The sequence below is a fragment of the Bos taurus genome, chromosome 12 (assembly GCF_002263795.3).
Source record: "Bos taurus isolate L1 Dominette 01449 registration number 42190680 breed Hereford chromosome 12, ARS-UCD2.0, whole genome shotgun sequence".
Classification (NCBI taxonomy): domain Eukaryota; kingdom Metazoa; phylum Chordata; class Mammalia; order Artiodactyla; family Bovidae; genus Bos; species Bos taurus.
The window spans coordinates 25,676,788-25,698,024 of NC_037339.1; the positions used below are offsets into that span (position 1 = coordinate 25,676,788).

The 21,237-nt window shown below is 44.8% G+C and overlaps 1 protein-coding gene across 4 annotated transcripts in view; it reads left to right on the plus strand.

The window, feature by feature from the left end:
• DCLK1 (doublecortin like kinase 1) overlaps window positions 1-18,550 on the plus strand; it is a 354,917-nt gene extending 336,367 nt beyond the window's left edge. For 3 of the 4 annotated variants that reach the window (XM_010810737.4, XM_024999951.2, XM_010810739.2), the window contains one exon: window positions 12,377-18,550. In XM_010810737.4, the coding sequence (XP_010809039.1) occupies window positions 12,377-12,434 (58 nt within the window). In that variant the 3' untranslated portion in view covers window positions 12,435-18,550. The remainder of the gene's footprint in view (window positions 1-12,376) is intronic. The other variant, NM_001434816.1, reaches the window with a different exon arrangement.
• Window positions 18,551-21,237: the final 2,687 nt, after the last annotated feature.

Consider the following 21,237-nt stretch of genomic DNA (forward strand, 5'->3'; position numbering starts at 1 on the left):
AATCGTTTTCTATTCTGGTCAACTGCCATAGCATTTCCTTCAGAGGGCATTGTTTGTGTCTCTGTAAGTTATCCACAGGCAGGATGAGTTTTGATGATTTGAGAAATGAACTCTGAGAAGTCCTAGGCAACTTTTCTCCTCCATCTTAATGTTTCTGAAATGATCTCCAGGTAAAGCTCCACATTTTAGCGTTAGCTAAGAAAAATTCTACTGGGTTTGGCATTTCCCCTCAAATGATGGTGCCTTATACTATTTCCAGGAATAGACTAACTCATTAAAAAAATAAGAATAATATGTATAATAATATATAATTTTAACCTCCAATTATTGCTCTTAATTTTTTCTATAATTAGACAGTAGGATCAAAGCCCTTAGAGAAGCAGACACAGCTAATCTTTGACAAACTATCTAACTGTCTAAGATTGTGGCCATTTCTAAGCCTGCTGAAAACAAGAAAATACTCAAATTTCAAGAAGTATCTTGAAGTCAGTTTTACACAGAAGGTATTTGTATCTTCTGGACGGATGTACACGCAGGAGTTACAGTCCTACCTTTTTATTTACCTAAGTAAACAGCATTATAGACACAGAAAGAACTTTGTTTTATGTTTAACCTTTTTTTTTTCTTTTTTGATGGGGGGATGACTCAGTCATTTGTGTAGACTCTTTTTACATGGAAGATGATGCATCCAGATTTTTACTTTTTCCTTAAATGTAATATACATTCTGAAAAGTGCACTCGAGTGCACATCTCAGTGTATTTTCACAAACAGCAAGCAGCCCCGAGATGAGGCACAGAGCATCTCTAGCACCCCCAGAGGACCCCTGCCCCCAGGGCTCTTCCAGGAGGGTCACGCAGCCCCGAGGGCAAGCTCTGACCTGGAGTCTGTCTACATTAATTAGTTTTGCCTGGTTTTGTTCTTTATATAAACCGAATCATGCGCCACCTTTTTTTTAATTGTGTGTCTCCTAACCTCAGGGATATTAACCAAACATATATGAGTATAAAGATATACAATTAAAGATAGGTATCAAATGTGTCTAATTACAGTTGTGCCTATTTGCATAACACAAATGACAATATATATAATTTCAAAAAAAATCTCCAAATAATTATATTACTAAATTTGTGGGCTTGAAGGGTGGGTGCAAAACCCCAAATAAACACAATAATTAATAGATGTAGCCAAGGATAGAAAAGGCCATTTAAATGAAATCCTAGCAGTGGTTCCCATCAGCAGACAAAATGACACATCCCTGAATAATGGGCAGGAGCAGATGGGAGATAATCTCTTTTTCCTTCCACACATAAACTGCTCTGTTTTCCAGCTGGGGGCAGTAACAACAATGTTTATAGTTAATGCTGTACTAAACAGCACACCCAGTATGTAAAGCTAAATTGGAGAAATGATGCTAAAAACTCATCTGCGTATATGCTTAATTAGGAAGTTTTATAATGCCATTTAGCCCCAGAACGAACACACTCCCCTCACTGATTGCAAATGCTTGCCTTTTATCTCCACGGAAGTGGGAGCATTTGTCTAACCACAGTGGCAGCCAACTCGCAACATAAACAATCATTGCGGGCGGAATGTCCCCGCTCCCAATTGTTGTGTTTACAAGTGCTCCTGGCTGTTTTCACTGCTCTGAGCAGAACACCCGGAGACGGGCTTGCATTTGGTAAAGCAGCTCACGGGGCAGAGGCTGAGCGAGCATCTCTTAGGGCGCCCAGCATTGGCAGTGTCCCTCTTAGGAGGCTTATTGCTGATGGTGGAGAAATGAGGGACGGGGGCTTGTTCCTCCTCCTCTCATTCGGTCGCCTGCTTTGAGCACAGAGATGCTTCCAGGCTGTGGCCAATGGAGCCGCATCCTGCAAGGCTTCTCTTTCCAGGATACCTTACTCCTGTCCCCCAGAGCCTCGGGGTGACCCTATCCCAGGAATGGGCTGCCTGAGCCATTCCACCCTCTCATGGAGGGACTCCAAAGGCCCTGGAAAACACTGATATTCTGTTCCATTTTTCCCTGCCTGAAAATGCAACCTTATCCAAAGGGGAAGCAGTCATCCCCATGCCTGCTTTTCGGGGGAAGCTGCCCCCTGGCAGGTGCTGTGCCCAGCAGCACATGAAGAAGAATTCCTGCATCTTCTGCACACAGAACGGGGCAAGAGCCAGAAACCAACTGAACGAAACAAGTAGCAAAGCAAGACACACGCTAAGAACGCCACATAAGATAAGACGCGGAGTAGAGCTAGGACAGTAGGGGGCTGGAGTTCCAGCCCTGACCTGACTCGTGTGCACCCTGGATTCGAGCGCCGTCCTACAACAGTGAGTAACGAGGCAGAGCTGCGGCAGCCACGCAGCCCTTGTAAGCCTATTCAATGCTGCCATGCTCTGCTGCTAAAAGGAATGGGTCAGTTAAAGGCATCTTGCTCAGTGTAGGTTTGAAAGATCGGTTCCCACGAAAGCCAGAGAGGAACTCCTCACAGGGTGAAGTAAGTAAGTAAGTGGAGTTGCTCAGTGGTGTCCGACTCTTTGTGACCCTGTGGAGTGTAGCCTACCAGGCTTCTCCGTCCATGGGATTCTCCAGGCAAGAATACTGGAGTGGGTTACCATTTCCTTCTCCAGGGGATCTTCCCGACCCAGGTATTGAACCCGGGTCTCCCGCGTTGGAGACAGACGCTTCCAAAGGCACCTGAGAGGTTGCAATAGGTTGCGAAAGTTGGCTTGGCCTTGCTCTGCCCTTGAGAAAAGTACCCAGCCCCCAAAGAGTGTCAGAAGTGCTGTAGGAAGGAAGGGCGGGGGTCTTAGTTCTAGCAAAGGATTAACCACTCTCCCCGACCCTGGCCTGGGTCTCCCTTAGTAACAGAAAGTTTAACACACAGAAAAGGCACAGATTTAAACTTCGAAACCACTCTGTCTCTGTGATGACAGAGAAAAGTATAGAGAAAGTATGAGGTCTGGTTCTACACCTGTCCCATGATACTAAAAAGTGAGTTATTAGGTTCAAAAGCTGAGCAACAGTACTTTGTCTTCTATTGATAGTTCCACAAATGGTCATTAAGAGAAACACAGAACTAGTGAGACATCTGTATTATTTTACCAAGTCAAACAGGTTGCTCACTATCTGAGATTTTATTTTCTTTCATTTTATTTTCAGGGCCCCTTTAAAAGAGGATCCATATATATATATATATATATATATAATTTGGTATTGATGGGAAATTTTGTGGTATTGCACTTATTTTAATCTTGCCTCAGCACCTCTTTCCCTCTTTATGATTTAAAAAGACATATACATTCTTTTCTATGTAGTTGTTCCTGAATATTTTGACTCCACATGTTCGCCAGTGATGTTCACTGATAGAATGTAGGTTTTATGGGGTATAAACATGTAGGAAAGAATGATCATAAAGAACTTAATTGAAAGTATTGACACACTGTTATTTTATTGAGTGCAAAATATCCATATGCTGAAGTCAGACAATTCTCAAATACATGTCAAACACATGACACTTCTAGAAACTAAAAAGCCTTGAAAATCGAGATGAATCAAGCTTGATTAAAGATGGGCAGCTCTGTGCATGGAGAGCCTGTGGCCTTGGTGTTGAGAAGCCCTGTTTTGGATCCAGCCTGTCCTACTTCCTCGTGTTGTGACCTCAGGCAAGGCATGTGTTCCTTCTCTGATTTTCAGTTTCCCTGCCTATAAAAATGAGATGGGTGTTATCAACCTTCCAAATCTGTGGCAAGAATTAAATGTACAAAAGTGCCTTCACAGACTCAGCCCAAAAGAAGAGTCTGGAAAAGACTGCTCCAAGAGAAAACCATCCATTCCACACGAGAGAGAGAGATTTTCCTGAGAAAACTCATCTCTCTCCAGAGCAAAGCATTTATTATTAAAGTAGAACCATGACCTTTTTTGATGCTGTGATTGGAACAAACTGTTGAATAAGCTGTATGTTAGATTATTCATGAATTGAGGGGCATTAAATTTTACTTTAAGTAGTCTATAGCCCCAAATCCTGATGAAGTATATGTTTAATTAAAAAGTTATCTTCTAGGGCAGAGATCGCCATGTTACAGCCAATGGGCACTGCCTGTTTTTGTAAATAAAAGTTTTATTGGAACACAGATTAGAACACATTGGAATGGATTGGAACACATCCATTCACTCATAACCAACCTATGGCCACTTCCACTCTTCAAGGGCAGAATAGAGTAGTTGTGTCAGAGAACTATATAGCCTGCAAAACCTGAAGTATTAATTATTCACCCTTTCCAGAAAGACATTTTCATCTCCTATTCTAGTAGGAAAAGATACCACCTGGTGGGCTTGTTAAAAACTATATAACCACCACCTGGTGGAATAGAATGCCTGGCACAGAATAGGTGCCTCAATAAATATTTGCTAATAAATAAATGATTGAATTTTCCAAGGAGGGGACCATTAATGGAGAAACCTTGATTTTTGAGGATAAATGTGTTTTTTAAGAGTTTGGGGTATCTGAGAGCCTAAACAATCAAATCACATATGAAATACTCCACAACTGCATTGACCCAGGAGTAAGGTTTTGGCACAGCTAAAACAAACAAAAAACTCTAATAAAAGGAGTCACCCCTTAACCCACTTGCTTAGTAAGTTCTAAATTTCCATAGATTTTCTTAAGATAAACTATGCCTGCAGTTGTCCTTTTGTTTATTAGCCTGATGAAGGAAAAAACAACATGGCAGCCCTGCTTAACTTCTGCTGTGAGACAGTCAGGCGTCATAGAGCAGAGGAAGCGTATGAATTCACCCTCTAGAAGCCTGAGCTCAGCAAGGGGCTATCATTTTAACCTTCTGATAGGAGGCCACTAGAAACCTTCTGCAGAGCTGGACAAGATTCTGTTAAGAACCAGATCAGCGGGAGGAGCCTACGTTTATGAAGTAGTAGAGAAACCTGGGGCACCCCTACCCCGGGACATGAGAAATCCCAGTTAAGAGACTGGAGCCTAGGAAAGAGCTTCAAAGGCCGATAGTTTCATTCCATGAAGTCCCCCTTTGTCGCCTTCACTTTAGGGAAATACCATGTCTTAGTCCAGATACTGTACAACTCCTGGCGAGACCCCAAAAGGGTATTAAAGCAAAACAAAATAAAACCATAATAAGTATGGCTGCGAACCAAAAAAAAGAGAAATGAGTAGGGTGATATATCAATTGAGGTGTCAGCTTAATTTTACTAGCAAGCAAAACATTTCCAAAGTGGCAAGCGAATCGTAACTCAGTCCCCACAGAGTAAGGGCGAGCGAAGGAGAGGGTTCCTGAGATTAATGCCCTAACAGCTGCATCCCCGGCTCACTCTCCTAGGTGGTATGAATAATGGATGGGCTCAAAGGCAACATGCACGATAATGTTCTTTTATTAATGAAATGAAGACTGTTTGTGATGGCTAGCAATAAATTTAGAAATGTAAAAAAGGAGAAACAGTCACTGCTTGCCTCTGAAAAATGCAGTTACTTAGATCCAATAATTACTGCCACATCAGAAAGCATCGCCTCCAAACTTAAATGAGGTGTATCTCTTGCAGGTCCTGCATGACAAATATTTTTGATCCACAGACAGAAGGCCTGTTGTTTACTGAGAGAAAAACAGAACCCGTTCTAGTAGATTGATGGTGATATTAAGCATATTCATGGCATTTCATAGGTGGGAATTCCCCTGGGGGTGAGGCACTGTAGTACCTCCCGTCATTCTCTGCACTGCGAAATAGCTCAACCGACGTGGTGGTTAGGAAATGTGCCCAGGGTCACATAATCAGCTGAGGCAGGACAGAAGGCCGGCTCTCCCCACTTCCCCCTGCTGCTGCTACCAAGGGGCTTAGGCTACAGCTACCAGGCAAGGCAAGCATTGCACAGATGTGGGTGACTCAACCTGGCAAAAACAAAGTCACGCCCCGTCTCCTGCTCTCACTTCATTTCTGACCTTCCGCCCCCCCCCCCATGCTGTATTTTTCCCATAACATAGGCCAGGTGGGTACAGCCTAGGTGTTCATGCTGCTTTCCAAATTCGAGATCAGAAAGAAGGATTTCAAAAATCTGAGTACTGTCTAGTTTTACTGTGAACAGAAGCCGCCATTGGCCAAACTCATTCGGTGAATCTGTTGTTGGGATACATTTCCTTGGTCTTATTCAAGCACTGTCTCTCATTCGCATGCCTGGTGTTACGGCATGCACCAAAACATGGTCAGTCTGAATTTCTTTACGAGCTCCAACTGCTATGTGCGTCTGCCCATGAGCTGCTGAGGTAACCGGCATGATTTTACCATTCCTCGGGTTTCACATTTCATGCAGCAGCTCCTCAGGACACCCTGATCAGCAAGGGCTTGCAGTCTGAGGTAGGAGCGTGGAGAGTCTCTTCTGTGTAGAACACGAGTGTATTTGTGACTCCATATAAATGATATGGTCCTTTGGTCCGTTGTTGGTTCTGTTTATCAGGATCCCCCAGTCCGCTGTTAGCTGGCTGTAGCCCCGCGCACCACAGCTGTCATCATTGGGTACGTGTGTAAAATAGCTAGATCAGAGCTTCCTATGTGGTTACTACTGGCCAGCTCCAGCATCTCAAGAGATTGCTTGCTCACCTCTAACCTGTAATAATTAGCACCAAAATGTGATAATGCAGGCTTCAGATTTTCTTACGAGCGTTTAATGAAGTGATAACTTACTGAGGAAACACTTGGGAATTCCACAGCAAGTCCATCCATGTCTATTGTATGAGCTGCAAACTGTGAGCAAAATAAACTCATGAAATAACAAATCCGTTAGAAAGTCTTAAGTTTTAATGGAACATCAAGGCTGGGGACAACCTTACCTTATAAAGACAGGCATTAGGGAGGAGAGACCCTATTTGCTTGATATCTGGGAAATGTTTGTGATTGAGAAAGAGGAGAGCAGGCTTTCAGAAATGGTTGAAAGAGCCTGGAATTTAAATCTATGAGGCAGCACTTTAAAGGGAAAGTTATGAATGTTTTCTGGGGAGAAAATTACCAATTGGATAATAAATATTTTTGTAGCATTGCTCTTAAAAATTATGTATTGGCGTATTATTCTTCTTTGCAGAATTCATCTGTCCTTAACTACCTGTAGGGGCTACAGAACTTAGCTGAAAAACTTGAGCAACGCAGATTTTAGAGGAAAGTTAATTTTATAGGCACAATTAAAATTCCAAAGAGATCATATATGACAGAGCTTATTGTGATAAGACACTGGACCACGATCCAAGGTTATTTAGTGGATAAATAGGAGTATCAGAGATTATTAACTTTATCTGATGTAAGCATTTGATCATATCTAAAACATAAACTGCATTCTTAAATATTAAGACTCACAATATCTTTAACTTCTTATTCTTTTATACTATAGAGTTGCTTGGAGTTCTGTTTTGTTGTTATTCAGAAAGTATATAATCATCTAAAACAACATAATTTTGTATTAGCTAAGAGATATTTAATATACCCTTCGATGTGTGCCACAATTGGCTAGGCAGTCTGGAAAATGCAAAGAAGGAGCTTGCATAGGATTTGGAAACGATGCACAGAAAAGACCTGGGTGTAGTAAATGTCCAAAGTCTGGTCAAGACAACACTTGCCTGAGGAATTTAGAAAGAAAAAAGTGTGATGGAGAAGGTGAGATTTGATCGAATCTTAGAAAACAGAAATGTGAGTGGGCAGGAAGCGAGAGAGGGTGATGTCAGGTTGGTGAACACCTTAAGCCAAGATGCAGAGGCGAGCATGACTGAAGCACCTGCAGAGAGCTATCAGTTAGCACTGTTGGGGTCTCACGTGAAGAAAACCCAAACCCAACTGGCTTTCAGCAAAAAGGAGAAGTATGATTTTATACAACCTGAGAGGTTCAGAGGCTGGCTGTGGCTTCAGTCATGGGTGGACTCAGTTGTCAGCAGCCTGGCTGTCTTTCCACCCCTCCTCTTTGCCTCCCTGTAATGGCTTCAGTCTGGAGCTTCACATGGTACGACCTCCAGCCTGGCCACCCTCTCAGCTGGGAGTCACTGTGAGTCCAAATCACTGGGTAGTCTCCTCTGGCCTAGGAACTGGGTGGGGTGCCCATCCTGAACAACCACAGGTCCTGGGGAACGCAGTCAGCACAGGCTTGCTTCTGGGTCACAAGCCAGCCCTGCCCCACCCTCTGAGATGGAGGTAGGGTGCCCTTCACTGGGACCACAGATTGCGGGAGCGGGGGATGTCTGAAGGGAAACGGGCATGGTTAACTATAAACAGAACAAGCGGGTGCTGTGTCTGCTAATGGGGACACTGGGTCTCCTGACATCACAGGATTATTTTGAGTGATATTAAGAACTAGATGCTGGAAAATTTATTGTAAGCACATTGTGACTTCTAGGACAAGGAGTTTGACTGCATGAGGAACTGTAAATAAATCAGTCGTGGGCAGACTGACCTGTCAGCTGGGTGCGGGACAGCCCGGGGGTTGGGTGTGCAGGAGGAGGGAAGTCCCAGGACCTCTGTTGTACTTGCCCACAGTTCAAAAGCTGCACGTCTGAGAGCATCTTCTTTGTGCTGTGAACTGTGGAGACACAGACAGGATGCCCAGACCTGATCCTGCCCTCCACAGCGTCCGCAGAGTGGCAGGGAAGACTGCCTCAGAGTCGGTCACGGTGCAGGCAGGATGCGCGGTGATAGCTGTGCTGGGCTTCATGGGAATGCAGAGAAGTTCTTAAAGTGAAGCTCAGTCCCTCAAGGCGGAAGCAGAGTGAGCAGGGGCCCAGGGAGCAGAGGCCTGGGGGCAGTGACGTCCTCTGGATCATCTCTGAGGGCAAGTGTGTTGGGAGCCCTAAACCCTGCTTGTGGAGCCTTTGAGAATATTGAGCAGATCTGGGTGGGTTGGAAACTGCCCACCTGTCATCATGCCCAGGTGTCCCTCGAAGTTCACAGGCCCAGAATGGGACTGTACACGCGGGGAACCCTGGCCTGCTGTCCCTGAGAGAGTCCTCGGGTCTCTGGCATGGGAAAGCCCTGGGCTTTTGGCCTTGGATGCTGCCTGTGGTCTGTGTCTCCTCCCCAGCTCACTGTGGCTGGGGACTGAAGAAGGCAACCCCTGGAGTGCAGTGGCTCCTTCGAGTTCTGTTTCAATAGACTTTAGAATCAGTGGGAAGAAGCTGCCTGAGCCGGGAGGAGAACCGAGTTTTGTTCCTCCTTGGTGACAGGGGCGGGTCTCTCCGCATGCCTGGGCCCAGGCAAGGCCCCGGGCAAAGAACGCTTTACAAATGCTTTCTCAATGTGGAGTCTATACATACAGCAGAAACAACCATCACACCCTTTTCCATGACCTGTGATCGTGACATGCTGTGTTTTCAACAATAGAAAGTGAAAGTGAAGTCGCTCAGTCGTGTCCGACCCTTTGGGACCCCATGGACTGTAGCCTACCAGGCTTCTCAGTCCATGGGATTTTCCAGGCAAGAGTACTGGAGTGGGTTGCCATTGCCTTCTCCAGGCGATCTTCCCAACCCAGGGATCGAACCCGGGTCTCCCGCATTGTAGGCAGATGCTTTACCCTCTGAGCCACCAGGGAAGCCCAGGAGCTGCTGTCAAGATCCTGGTGACTCAGCACAACTGAAAGCCTAGGAGCATCTGAGCACCGGGGCCTAGCAACAAAGGCCAGCGTTTAAAAGCTGCTCACTAGAGAAGGTGGCAGGAGGGGCCAGAACTGACCACTTAAGTGGGACAGAGCAAAGGGCTGGCCAGGCAGAGGGACAAGGAAGGAAGAGAATATGATTTGCCCCTGAGAGCATCTGGAGAAGTGAACGTGAACCTAAGGGAATGGTGCCATCCAAGCTGTGAGTGCACAGACAGGGCATTGCGGTGTCGGAGTAGAAATCGCCTGTCAGTGGCTGCCGCCAAGAGCAACTTGGAGTGGTTGAGTCCATGATGGGGAAATGAGGCAGATGTGGAGAAGGTGCTAGTGAGGGAGAGAATGCACTCTACATTCTAATGTGAGCTGGGTTCTGCATCGCTTTCCTCTGACCTGCAGTTCCTTCATTTTAAAACATCTTACATTGTAAAGAGAACAAACAAACCTCCACCTTATATTTCTGGGAGTCTTTGCTATTTCGAGAGCATGTGCACTTCTGTTTTTACCTTTTAACAACTCAGGAGGGCGGCAGGGAGCGGGGTTATTCTTGCTTCTTATTTACCTGAGAACTGAGTAAATGGTTCCCACAACCAGCAGTGGACTGAGCTACTGCTGCTGCTAAGTCACGTCAGTCGTGTCCGACTCTGTGCGACCCCATAGACGGCAGCCCACAGGCTCCCCCGTCCCTGGGATTCTCCAGGCAAGAACACTGGAGTGGGTTGCCATTTCCTTCTCCAATGCATGAAAGTGAAAAGTGAAAGGAAAGTCGCTCAGTCGTGTCCGACTCTTCGTGACCCCATGGACTGCAGCCTACCAGGCTCCTCCGTCCATGGGATTTTCCAGGCAAGAGTACTGGAGTGGGGTGCCATTGCCTTCTCCCGTGGACTGAGCAGGACTCCAAATATCTAACTCAAAATCCAACATGCAATTTTCTCGGCAACACTGGGGAACCTGTCTGCTAGTCAGTAGGTGTTTGATGCCAGTGATTTTTTCTTTCTCAAGAAGGTAGAAATATTTTTTATAACCAAGAGAAGAGTTTATATTACTCTGGACTTAACTACAGAGTGGTGTTTATGTACGTCAGACTAAATAGACTCCTGCTTTTTTATGTTCAACTCTACACAAACAGAACATTTTCAGTTTGCTTTGAAAGCAAAATACCATGTGTTGTAACTTTACAATGTTTTAAATAAAGTTAGGGATTTAAGTTTATGATGCTGAAAAATATCAAAAAGTCGGCGGGCATAAGACCAAGAGGGCCTCACGTATAAGTACGTGAGGGCCCTTAAAAGTTCTACAGGTTGGTGAATCAAAGGTAGACATTTCAATACTTATTGAATTATTGTATTAAAAATCCAGTGAAATGAGAAGGGAATTATTAAAGTTTATCTTCCTCATCAATTTACAACACTGTTACTCAACATGTGGGTAGTTTTTAAAGCCAAGCGGTTCAGCCTAACGAAGCCATTTACTGTACTGGTTCTACACACTGCCTCTCTTTCTCTCTTTATTACTTCATTTTGTAACTTTGATTGCCCCATTTTAGATCTAAGATTGCTCTAAGGCTACACTGCAGTTGTATGAGGGGCTTAGTTTTCACTTTGTTCTCAGAACCCGGCCGGCTATAAATTTATCTCTGTTCTTTGAAGAAGTTAACAGTAAATTTCCAAGAGGAAAAATGGTGGTATATATCCCTGTAGAGGAAAAGTAATCTCTTAAAAGCAGAATAACCTCCAGGCTACATCCTTTTAAAGAGGGACTTTCAAACAAGGATGCCTTCAAACTTTTATGTGTGTTCTGTATTTTTCTTCAGGCTTTGTACCTGCTCTCCTGCTCTCTGTGTAAGGTTTCTCTGTAATGAGCCATCCTGCTCACACCCATTAAAATCTGTAATGAAGCCATGCCCTTCCCAATCCTGATGTCATAATAACTTCCAGAGCACATCCTGGAGACGATCCGAGGTTTCCTCCGGAAAAGGAGGCAGGAGTTGGAGTCCCTGACGCTGAACCTCAGTTCCGTAGATTCCCATGTACTACAGTGAAAACGAACTTTGTAGAGGGAAATCCATGGGAAGGTTTCCATCAGGTTTAATTGCATTCAGAGCAGTTTTCAACGTCAGAGCTGGTTCATTCAAATTAAACCCACCCTTCCCACACTCCCTCGTCAACAGATAATAAGATCATTTAGAATGAGGAGGTGCTAAAATAAAGGGATGAGCTTGTGGCTCAGTTTCCGTGTCTGACAACTTCATCACCTCTCGTCTTTTATTATACAGCTGCCTGGAGCTGCATGTTGATGAACGAGGCACTGCCCGGTGTCCTCGCATGTCAGGCGCACAAGCCCTGGGCTCCCGTTTACCGGCGGGGCTGGGGGAAGGGGGGTCTCTGGATAGGCTGGGAGCAACCAAGGGTCACAGATGTGGAGCTCAGGGAAGTCTAGGGAGGGCGGGCGAGAGGCTGAACATCATCCATCCTGCCTGTGCCTGCGATGTCACCACGAGGGGCTCGCAGGAGCTGCATCTGGGGGAGCAGAGGGCACCCCAGCAGTGGTGACTGTGGGCACCGTAAGTGAGCCATTGTGGACGGTTAACTTTAGCCAGCATATTTTTCTGACTTCAGAAAGTTCCAGAAAGTGTCGTGCGTCTGTGTGTGTGTGTGTGTGTGTGTGTGTGTGTGTGTGTGTGTGTGTGTTTGCCGTTTCCTTCGGCCTAATTGTCCTCTTTCTCATTTTATGCCCCTGCTAGACCACCGCTCTTGATAAGGAGAGGCAGGTTTTCCGACGAAGACGCAACCCGGATGTGAGGAGCCGGTACAAGGCCCAGCCAGCTCCGCCGGAACTCAACTCGGAGTCGGAAGACTACTCGCCGAGCTCCTCCGAGACTGTTCGCTCCCCAAACTCGCCCTTTTAATAAGACCCTTTTACTCGAAGTCCTAGCTTAACCCTTTGAGACTCTGAGGTTTGTTTCCCCCACCCCCAAATTTATGTCAAACAGTTTCATCTGATCTACCTAGCACTCAATGCTTGAATGGCCGAGCAGAACAGTGTGTTTTTCTGGTATCCTTGTAGCGATTTCCCTTTTGCTGAATGAGACTGTGACATGTTGTTGGTGAAGATGACAACTTGCTGCTAATTGGGTCCTCAAAGGGTTAAGGCTATTTTGCGACTTTTAAAATGTAGAAGCAATGAATGTTTTCATCAGTGGAGCTAGGCTCTGCAGTATGTAACATAGCACGTGTTAACCCTCTGAGTGCATGGGATTTTATGGAGAATGCTTGAGGGAATCTTTCGGGCCTCTGGATTTATATGCACATGTTTCTTGATTTTGCTAGAGATTAAGAGGTTATTAGATGCTGAGATGTCCAGACAGGAAGAGCGTCTAGCATGCTGTCTTGCTTGTCCTTTTTTTGTGGGTTTAGAACATGGCAGGTTTATAACTTAAGCATCAGCATCCCTTTCCTCTTCACAATCCTATTAAGAAAGGGGCTTTTTTAAAGAAAGAGGTCTAACTGCCAGCTTCCCTGAGTCCTGCATCCCAAGTGAAGGGACCTGGGTCTGTGGCCAACAGCCTGACCCAGGATATAGACGGTGGCCCCCCTCCCCCAAATCACCTCCATATGAAGACGTGCTGATGACGCCCCAGAAATGCTGCTTCCACTTCAGCTGCTACTGCTGCCAGTGCAGACCCTCAGGAAGTCACCATAGCTTGCCCTGTACTTGGTGAGTCAGGGTCTGCCTGCTCAGTATGAAACATCTACAGGAAAAAAAAACAAACAAACTGGTGGAAAAGAGCAATAAATTGCCAGGTGCTCTACAGGGCTGGAATGTCAAACAGGAAGAGGCAACAAGACCCTGTTCTTTGTCTCATCTGCTTTTTTCACGCAGTTCAGTCTTCAGTGTGAGATCCACACAGAGTATGAAGTCCACACACACAACATGAAGTCCATACACAGGAGCAGCGCCCGGGACTAGGCGCCCAGAGGCAAGTGCTTTGCAAGGTGGCCAAGGAGAAAGCAGAGTGGACCAGCAGTCTAGAATATTCTCAAAATGCTTTTTAATAAACCATCGGTGAGATGATTCCACGTGCACCTTTAGGTTACTTACATATAGTCTCAGGGAGAACAGAATGGGAGAGCTAGAGGGTATCCCTGAGGATAAAACCTCCGCTCCCTAGGATGACCTTTATATAGCACTGTCTTTAGCTGTCCAGAGAGAGATGCTGTTTTCTTTCTTTGGTCCAAGTCCTGTCCAACAGCTGTATTTTACTCCTGTTTCCAAATCTTTCTCCCTAGCCCTGTGTCTCCCCTGGAGTGTGTTATGCTTGGAATGGGGGCCCGCAGCAGCCTGCGGTCACTGCTTAGGTGCTTAGGGAAGAGGCTGGCCGGGGTGTTTGGCAAGGCAGGGTTTGTCCCAACTCAAATGTCCTCCTGAGGTTTGCTTCGCTCCCTGGCCGGGAAGACAACCATGATGGCTCATGAAATTTGCATCTAGATGGCTGGACAGCACTCACTGTCTCTGCTCTGAGATGTACTTCGACACCTGAAAGTCTTGAAATGTGTGTGCAGCACTCCCATAGTCAGTTCAGACACAGATCGGTCTTCAGTGGCCACCTTTTACTCTTCAGCTGATAAATGTATGGTCTCTATTACTATCGATCTAAAAATCACAGCATGCCATGACTTCTGCACCATGGTCCCCACCCCGCCCCTCGCTGCCCCCCCCCAAGTTTTTGACTCTTTCACCTTTAGGTTTATCTCTTCTGTGTTGTCTTGCCATGTAAATATTGGGTCATTTACTGAGAGCACCCCCACCTGTTTTTTAAGAGAGTCCTGAAATCTGACACACAACATCACAAAGTAGCACAAATCAGTTGGGTTTTCTGGCGAAGAGGGGGCGGGCAGGATGCCAGGAAGGTATGGTGTAGGCAGATTCCATACAGTAAAGTACTCAGAACTGGTCAGAAATTACTGCTTTCTCTAGAACTAGAGTTCTTTAGAAAGCAAAGCACTATTCAAAGTAAGACGAAGGAGCAGGTTCCTAGATTGGCCTCAGTTATAAATGTGTGAATATGAAGAAAGCCTATGTGCGGAGACCTACCTGCGGTAAGACTGTGGTTTTCCTTGGGCCTCCCTGGTAGCTCAGTTGGTAAAGAATCTGCCTGCAATGCAGGAGACCCCAGTTCTATTCCTGGGTCAGGAAGATCCCCTGGAGAAGGAATAGGCTACCCACTCCAGTATTCTTGGGCTTCCCTTGTGGCTCAGCTGGGAAAGAATCCACCTGCAATGCGGGAGACCTGGACTTGATCCCTGGGTTGGGAAGATCCCCTAGAGAAGGGAAAGGCTACCCACTCCAGTATTCTGGCCTGGAGAATTCCATGGACTGTATAGTCCATGGGGTCACAAAGAGTTGGACACAACTGAGCAACTTTCACTTTACTTCACTTTCTTTCTCTGAATTAATTACTGCTTTTTCCATGGGCATTGTGTGTATGATGCCAGCATCTAGTGTACATACCTTACAGTGCATGGCTCAGGCCTTTTTCACCCAAGTCTTGAAGGACTGTGGACTGTGTAAAGCTGTGGCGTGTTTCCCATAACACTGCAGAGGGGCCGCTCGGAAGAATGCAGGGCCGTTCAGCATGGGGATCCCAGCGCATCGCTGCAGAATTTGAATGATCTATGCTGAATAAATAGTGGAATGAGACCTGTCAAGTAGAAATATTGAGTAATCAGATGGAATGCAATCTTTTCAGCACTAAGCTATCGAGATCCTGAATGTCAGAGATGTACTCAGAGGGTTAACAGACAAGCACAAGGCATGCTGATTACGTGGGTGTACCCAGACTGCTTTTGCTTCTTAGCCAGTGCTAATTTTTTTCACGACATTCTTGGGATAGTTCAAGTTTGAAATAATTAAGTGGTGGTGTTCTTTAAGGAATTTCTATAACCAAATTGATCTTATTTTTTATTTCACTTTATTAGAGAATAAATATGTACCATTATGGCAGTGTATCTCTGTACTTATCAATTTACTCATTGCCACAAGTGTCCCCATATTTTTCTTTTCTATGTATTTAATATAGCTTTTATGGTGGTGGCCTGGTGATGGGGACTGTCTTTCCTCTATTGATACATGACCAACCATATGGTATTTTCAAGGGGAATTTTAAGATTCATTTTGTTTCAGTTTTGGTAGTAGACTAGTTAAGGAAAAACTCTTTCATTACTTGCATCATGTAAACCATCTCTGTAGATGAGAACCGTTCATATTGATGAACACATTTTTTTTTTCTCAGCACTGTAGCAGAAACCATTTATTCTCATAATCAATGCATATGTGATTTGCTCCATATCGTTAGAAGGAAAAGTAAGATTTCGGTCATTGAAAATGTTTTTTCTGTAGCCCTCATCTGATTTTACACGTGGTGCATACTAAAATGAGCAGAGAAAAAAATGCAAATAAACTACTGAAAATGCTTGGTGTTCTGTATTCAGTGAGACCTTCCTAGAACCTGCTCAGCACCCCCATGGGTGGTGCTCAACAGGCCCGTCAGATATTGTTGAAAGAAAGCAATATATCCATAAATGAAGGCTAAAATTGCAATCCTTTACCCTTTGAGGCATATTTCAGTTGGAAAAAAGAAAAGAAAAGAAAAATTGGCTTAACAGAGGGTCACAGAGCTACTGTGTGACCAAGGCTCACGCACGTTAAATCATGGCTGTCTGCTGGCCAGTGGCACCCATTACACAACTCTGTCCCCGTGCTGAAGGGCAACTGTGCTTGAGGGAGAGCTTTCTTCATATTATTGTGTTGCCCGATAGCCCTTCTCTGGGTCAGGATCTGTCAGCATTTCCATGATAAACTTCTGATTTCAAAGGTTTTTAATTTGATCATAAAAAGGTGCCCCAGGCTGAAGTTTGCTATAGAGGGCCTGTTCCAAAGAATGAAGGTTCACTGCCTTCTTTTCTCTGCCCAATTCTGCAGAGAAAAGAATAACCAAAAAGAAAAAAAAGAAAATCTGGTATGTCTCCCCTCTTTCCTTGTAATTTCAGAATTGTGGAAAGCACCATGATCCAAGATGGTAGTTTAATATAATTATTCATTTGGGTATGGGTTAAAAAAAAATTAATGAGTCACCTGGCATATATTGTAGATAACATATCTTTTCTATAATTTGTAAATCATTAATTTTTTAAACTGCTACATGATTTGGGAGGGGTGGGGGTGGGAATCCAATCAAAGATTTTTTTAAAACTTGAAGTTGGTCAGTTCAAGGGTTAGCCTTTCCTGTGTGTTGTCTGCCATTTCCATTAGGAGTTTGGGGAAAAAATACTCTCAGACAGACCCTTATTTTGCATGCAGTGATAGAGGGTCAGATATGTGCTTCTTTGGGAGATACGGATTTCTTTAATCAAGTTTCATGAAGCCATTCTAGTCTGTTGGGGAAAATAGTGATTAAAAGCACTTCCAAAATTAACATTTTTGTCAATTCAGATATGATAAGGCGTGCATCAATGGACACACTTCACACATTTTTTGGTTTAAAGACAAAAAAAAAAAATCAATGAAACTTGAGAACACATTTGATCACTGCAAATGTGCTTTAAAAATTGGCTCAATGGTGCTTATACATGAAACAGTAACAAATGGGGTCCCTAGGACTGTCAGAAGGAATCTTTCATTTGTATGTAATTACATACTTGAGGAGGAGGTGCTTTTAAAGCAGTCTTTCATTTTTTAATCATCTCAAATATGCAACCATCCATCCAGTAACATTAAGGGTCATAAACTGGTGGGAAACAGGAAATTCAGTGTAGAAGCTTAGGATGCCTCTGGGTGAGGTGGTCTTTATTTCCCCCTTTGGTTTTTTTTGTGTGTGTGTTGCTGCTGTCGTCGTTCATGGGCTTCAATGCTGAAGCTATGCGATCGTTTTTCAGTGAGTGAGCTTCTAACTGGCAGGTGTTTTGATCACGGGGTTTGCAATGTCTTGCCCTTGGAGACAAGTGAGGGCTCTAGTTTCATTCTTTTTCATAAAGGAAGTGCAATCTCTGTAATTAAATCCTACCTGTAAATTTCCTCGACATTCTTTTTTGGCCCACTGACATGAGACCCTTAATGTTGCTTCAGTGTAAAATTGTATATTTTTGTCTGTGATATACTTTATTAACTTAAAGTAAATAATAGTTCTAAAAGCCTTCACTGTTGGTATTAAGAGAAAGTAGGGTTTTAAAAGTGATGATAAAGATGCTATAATGGCAATTCATTCCAGTCCAATTGAATGCGGTAAGAAAAAGACCTTGAATAGTTCTCTAGGGACAATTTCTCACTGGCCATTGACATTAATCTTTGATGTATTCTTAGAAAAAAATTTTTTAAAATTGAAACTGGTCCAAGGTTAGAGTCATATCCTCGATAACTATTTTTTTTTTAATTTTATTAGGAAATTAATAATAGTCTTTTTCATTCTGGGTGAAAGAAAATTATTAAAGGATTAGTTGAGTGTGAAATTAAATAGTATTTTGCTCATGCATACTGAAAAGGTGGGCTCGGAACTTGATGTATTTAAACAAGTTTCTGAAAGGTTTCAATTTGGTGCAAGAAAAAAAATTCAATGTTTCCTTTGAAAATACTGAATTTATCAATTGCTGCATGGATCAGATGGCACAGGTTAATCTTTGATTTTCAAAATCTTAATGAAGTAACTATCAAATGATTTGTATCCATGATTAAAGCTGGAATGAGATCTGATTTTTTTCCTAATCTCTCAGTTTAAGCTAATAAATGTAGGTTAATGTGGATGAAATCATCTGTGATATATTATGTTCATTTATCAACTGAGCTTTTTTGATGTTGCCTGTTTTTATGTAAAACATGTTCTTAAAGGTTAATAAAAGAATAGTACTTGGTGTATGAACTACTACGTAATGCCCGAGCTCCAATGTCCACTCCTCAGTTCACTCTGCCGCAATGGAGTAAAATTTCATTTCAGTTCAGTTCATAATTGACACATTCAGTCCACGAAGGAATAACCCAGCTGTGTTCTTGGGGGGAATTCTCTCTATGCAAGGCTTTAAAAATTAGTCATGCAGTCAGAGTGTAGCTTTCCCACATGTCCTTCGTGGCAGAGTGTCTATTTCATGAGCATAATTCAAAAACAACTATTCCAAAAATGTCCCTTTTCATATATTACCTTCCCGCCTGGGCCAGTGACTCGGATATACACAAAGAAATCAAATACCACTCAGCCCGACTTTATCCTTCCACCTATCTGCCCCAGCTCTCCAGAGAAGAGTGTTGTTTTATCCACTACCCTGTAAATTAGCTGCTGTTTTTTTTTTATAGTGATGTCCTATTAGGCAACCCACGTGTGATATTGACCTGAGAGAAAATTGCAAAAATGTACAGCGGAATCAAGTTCTTTCCTACGTGAGTTGTTCAGAGATAGGAGATTGAAAACTCGGCCAGCAAAAGTGATTCCAGGTCCCCTGGTGTCCTATGAAGGTGCCAGAGGATCTCGGAGCACTTGTAAAATTAGCGATCCCCTTCCCAGCCATCTACATGCGGCCGCTGCCGCCGCGGCTGTTGTTTTGCCTTTTGCTCCTCTGCAGTGAAATTGCTAGGTCCTTTCTAGGCTTTCAGGGCAACTGCTGTGAAACAATAGCTAAAGTGATTGTTTCCTAAGGACCATTACCTTGTTTTATGAGGCTGGCAGTTTCCCCAAAAACCTGCCATCAGAAAAAACAAAAAAATTGCCCCGACACAGAAACGTCAAACGCTACTGGCATCTCTGGGATTGAGGAGGGTAATACTGCCATGTCAGGAAACTGGGAGATGGGCGTTCCAGCGGGGCGGGACTAACGTTCAGTTAAGGAAGTTTTGCACATGGAGGTAAATGGGTAACAGGGAAAGCGGCATCCCGGGGAATTCCTTACACACAAGAGAGGCTCTGCCTTGTCTTCGAAGGTAGCCAGCTTCCCCAGCTCCAGAAGGGGCACCGAGGGAAGACGGGGAGCCCCGCCCAGCCAGCTGGACCAGCCAAACTCACGCTGGCCGCCAGCTCTGCGACAGATGTCCTTGCCAGCTTGCCTGCACATCCAAATCGTTCATTCAAATGTTTCTTGAGTAAGTGCCAACACCACACTTACTGGGGCACTTCACTGGGGTTTAGAAAAGAAAAGGGAAACTCTGTTGTCCATTTTCATTTTTACTATGATCAGAAGATGTTAAAGACAAGGACAGGGGTCTCCAGAAGAAAGCTTTGCTATTTATTCTGAGACTCCTGGTCTGGGGTTCAGACAACCCGGACATCATCAGACCCTGTGGTTACAGCAACTTGGATTCTCCCACTCGAGGATGTGTTTGCCATCTGCCTGTTCGGTGGTGCCCACACCCTGTGATACCCTTGGCTCTGCTCCTGGCCCTCTGAGGTAGAAGGCCTCCCAGAGTCCTCTCCTCCCTTCGTAATTAGCACGCGATTTACAGCTGTCCTAAACTAGCACATTTATTCAGCAAGCATCGTCCAGGACCTACAGTGAGTGACGCGCCGTGGAGGCGGAGATGAACAAGACACAATTCCTGTTCTTGAGAATCTCAGATCTGGTGAGAACTCTTCTCTGGATGCCCACGAGTTGGGGCACCTGATTTATTACTCACAGATGGCCGAACTCCAGTTTGTCGGGGGCCGAGGCACCCCTACCAGCCTGAGACTGGCCCTTTCAGCCTGCTAGGTCTGCAGGCCAAGCTTCAGTCATGCGCACACGCATCTGTGGCTTGCTCTCTTACAACAATTCAGAGATCTGTGTGTTGCCCTTAGAAAGCCCCTGGAAGGAGGCAAAGAAGGGGAGGAAAGCGGAGAGCAAGAGTGGGAGGGAAGGAAGGAATGACAGCTGCCAAGACTGAAGCTGCCCGGGTCTTAGGACCCAGAGTGTCATTTGAGGGTAAGAATACTAATATCTCACAGAAAAGTGAAAGTGAAGTCACTCAGTTGTGTCCGACTCTTTGCAACCCCATGGACTGTAGCCTACCAGGCTCCTCCATCCATGGAATTTTCCAGGCAAGAGTACTGGAGTGGGTTGCCATTTCCTTCTCCAGGGGATCTTCCTGACCCAGGGATCGAACCTGGGTCTCCCGCATTGCAGGTGGACGCTTTACCCTATGAGCCACCACAGTCTCAGCTCAGAGTCTCACAGTGTGCTCCTCAAACCCAGTCCGAGGACATGCTCTGTAGAATCACAGGGCATACCTTCCTGTAGCTTTGACATGGCTTTGGTCTCTTCACCAAAGTGAGTGGACCCCCCTTCCCCGAGACAGGATGAGCAATAAGATCCCACCAATGGCACCGTCAGTGCATCTCTTTAGGAAGCAGAAGGTGAGGTGTTTCCCAAGAATGGTCTAATTCTCACCCCTCACTGCCCATTGACTTCCGGGAACTTCTCAGAGGACCTGCAGCCGGTAACGGGATTTCAGCCTGGGGGACCCTCTCTGCCATCCGCCCTCAGGGCACACCCTCTAGTCCCATTTCCAGCAAGCCCCTGTCAGGCGCCAGTCCCATTTCCAGCAAGTCCCCTGTCAGGCTCACAGGATCCGTCCTGGGATCACGAGATGGAA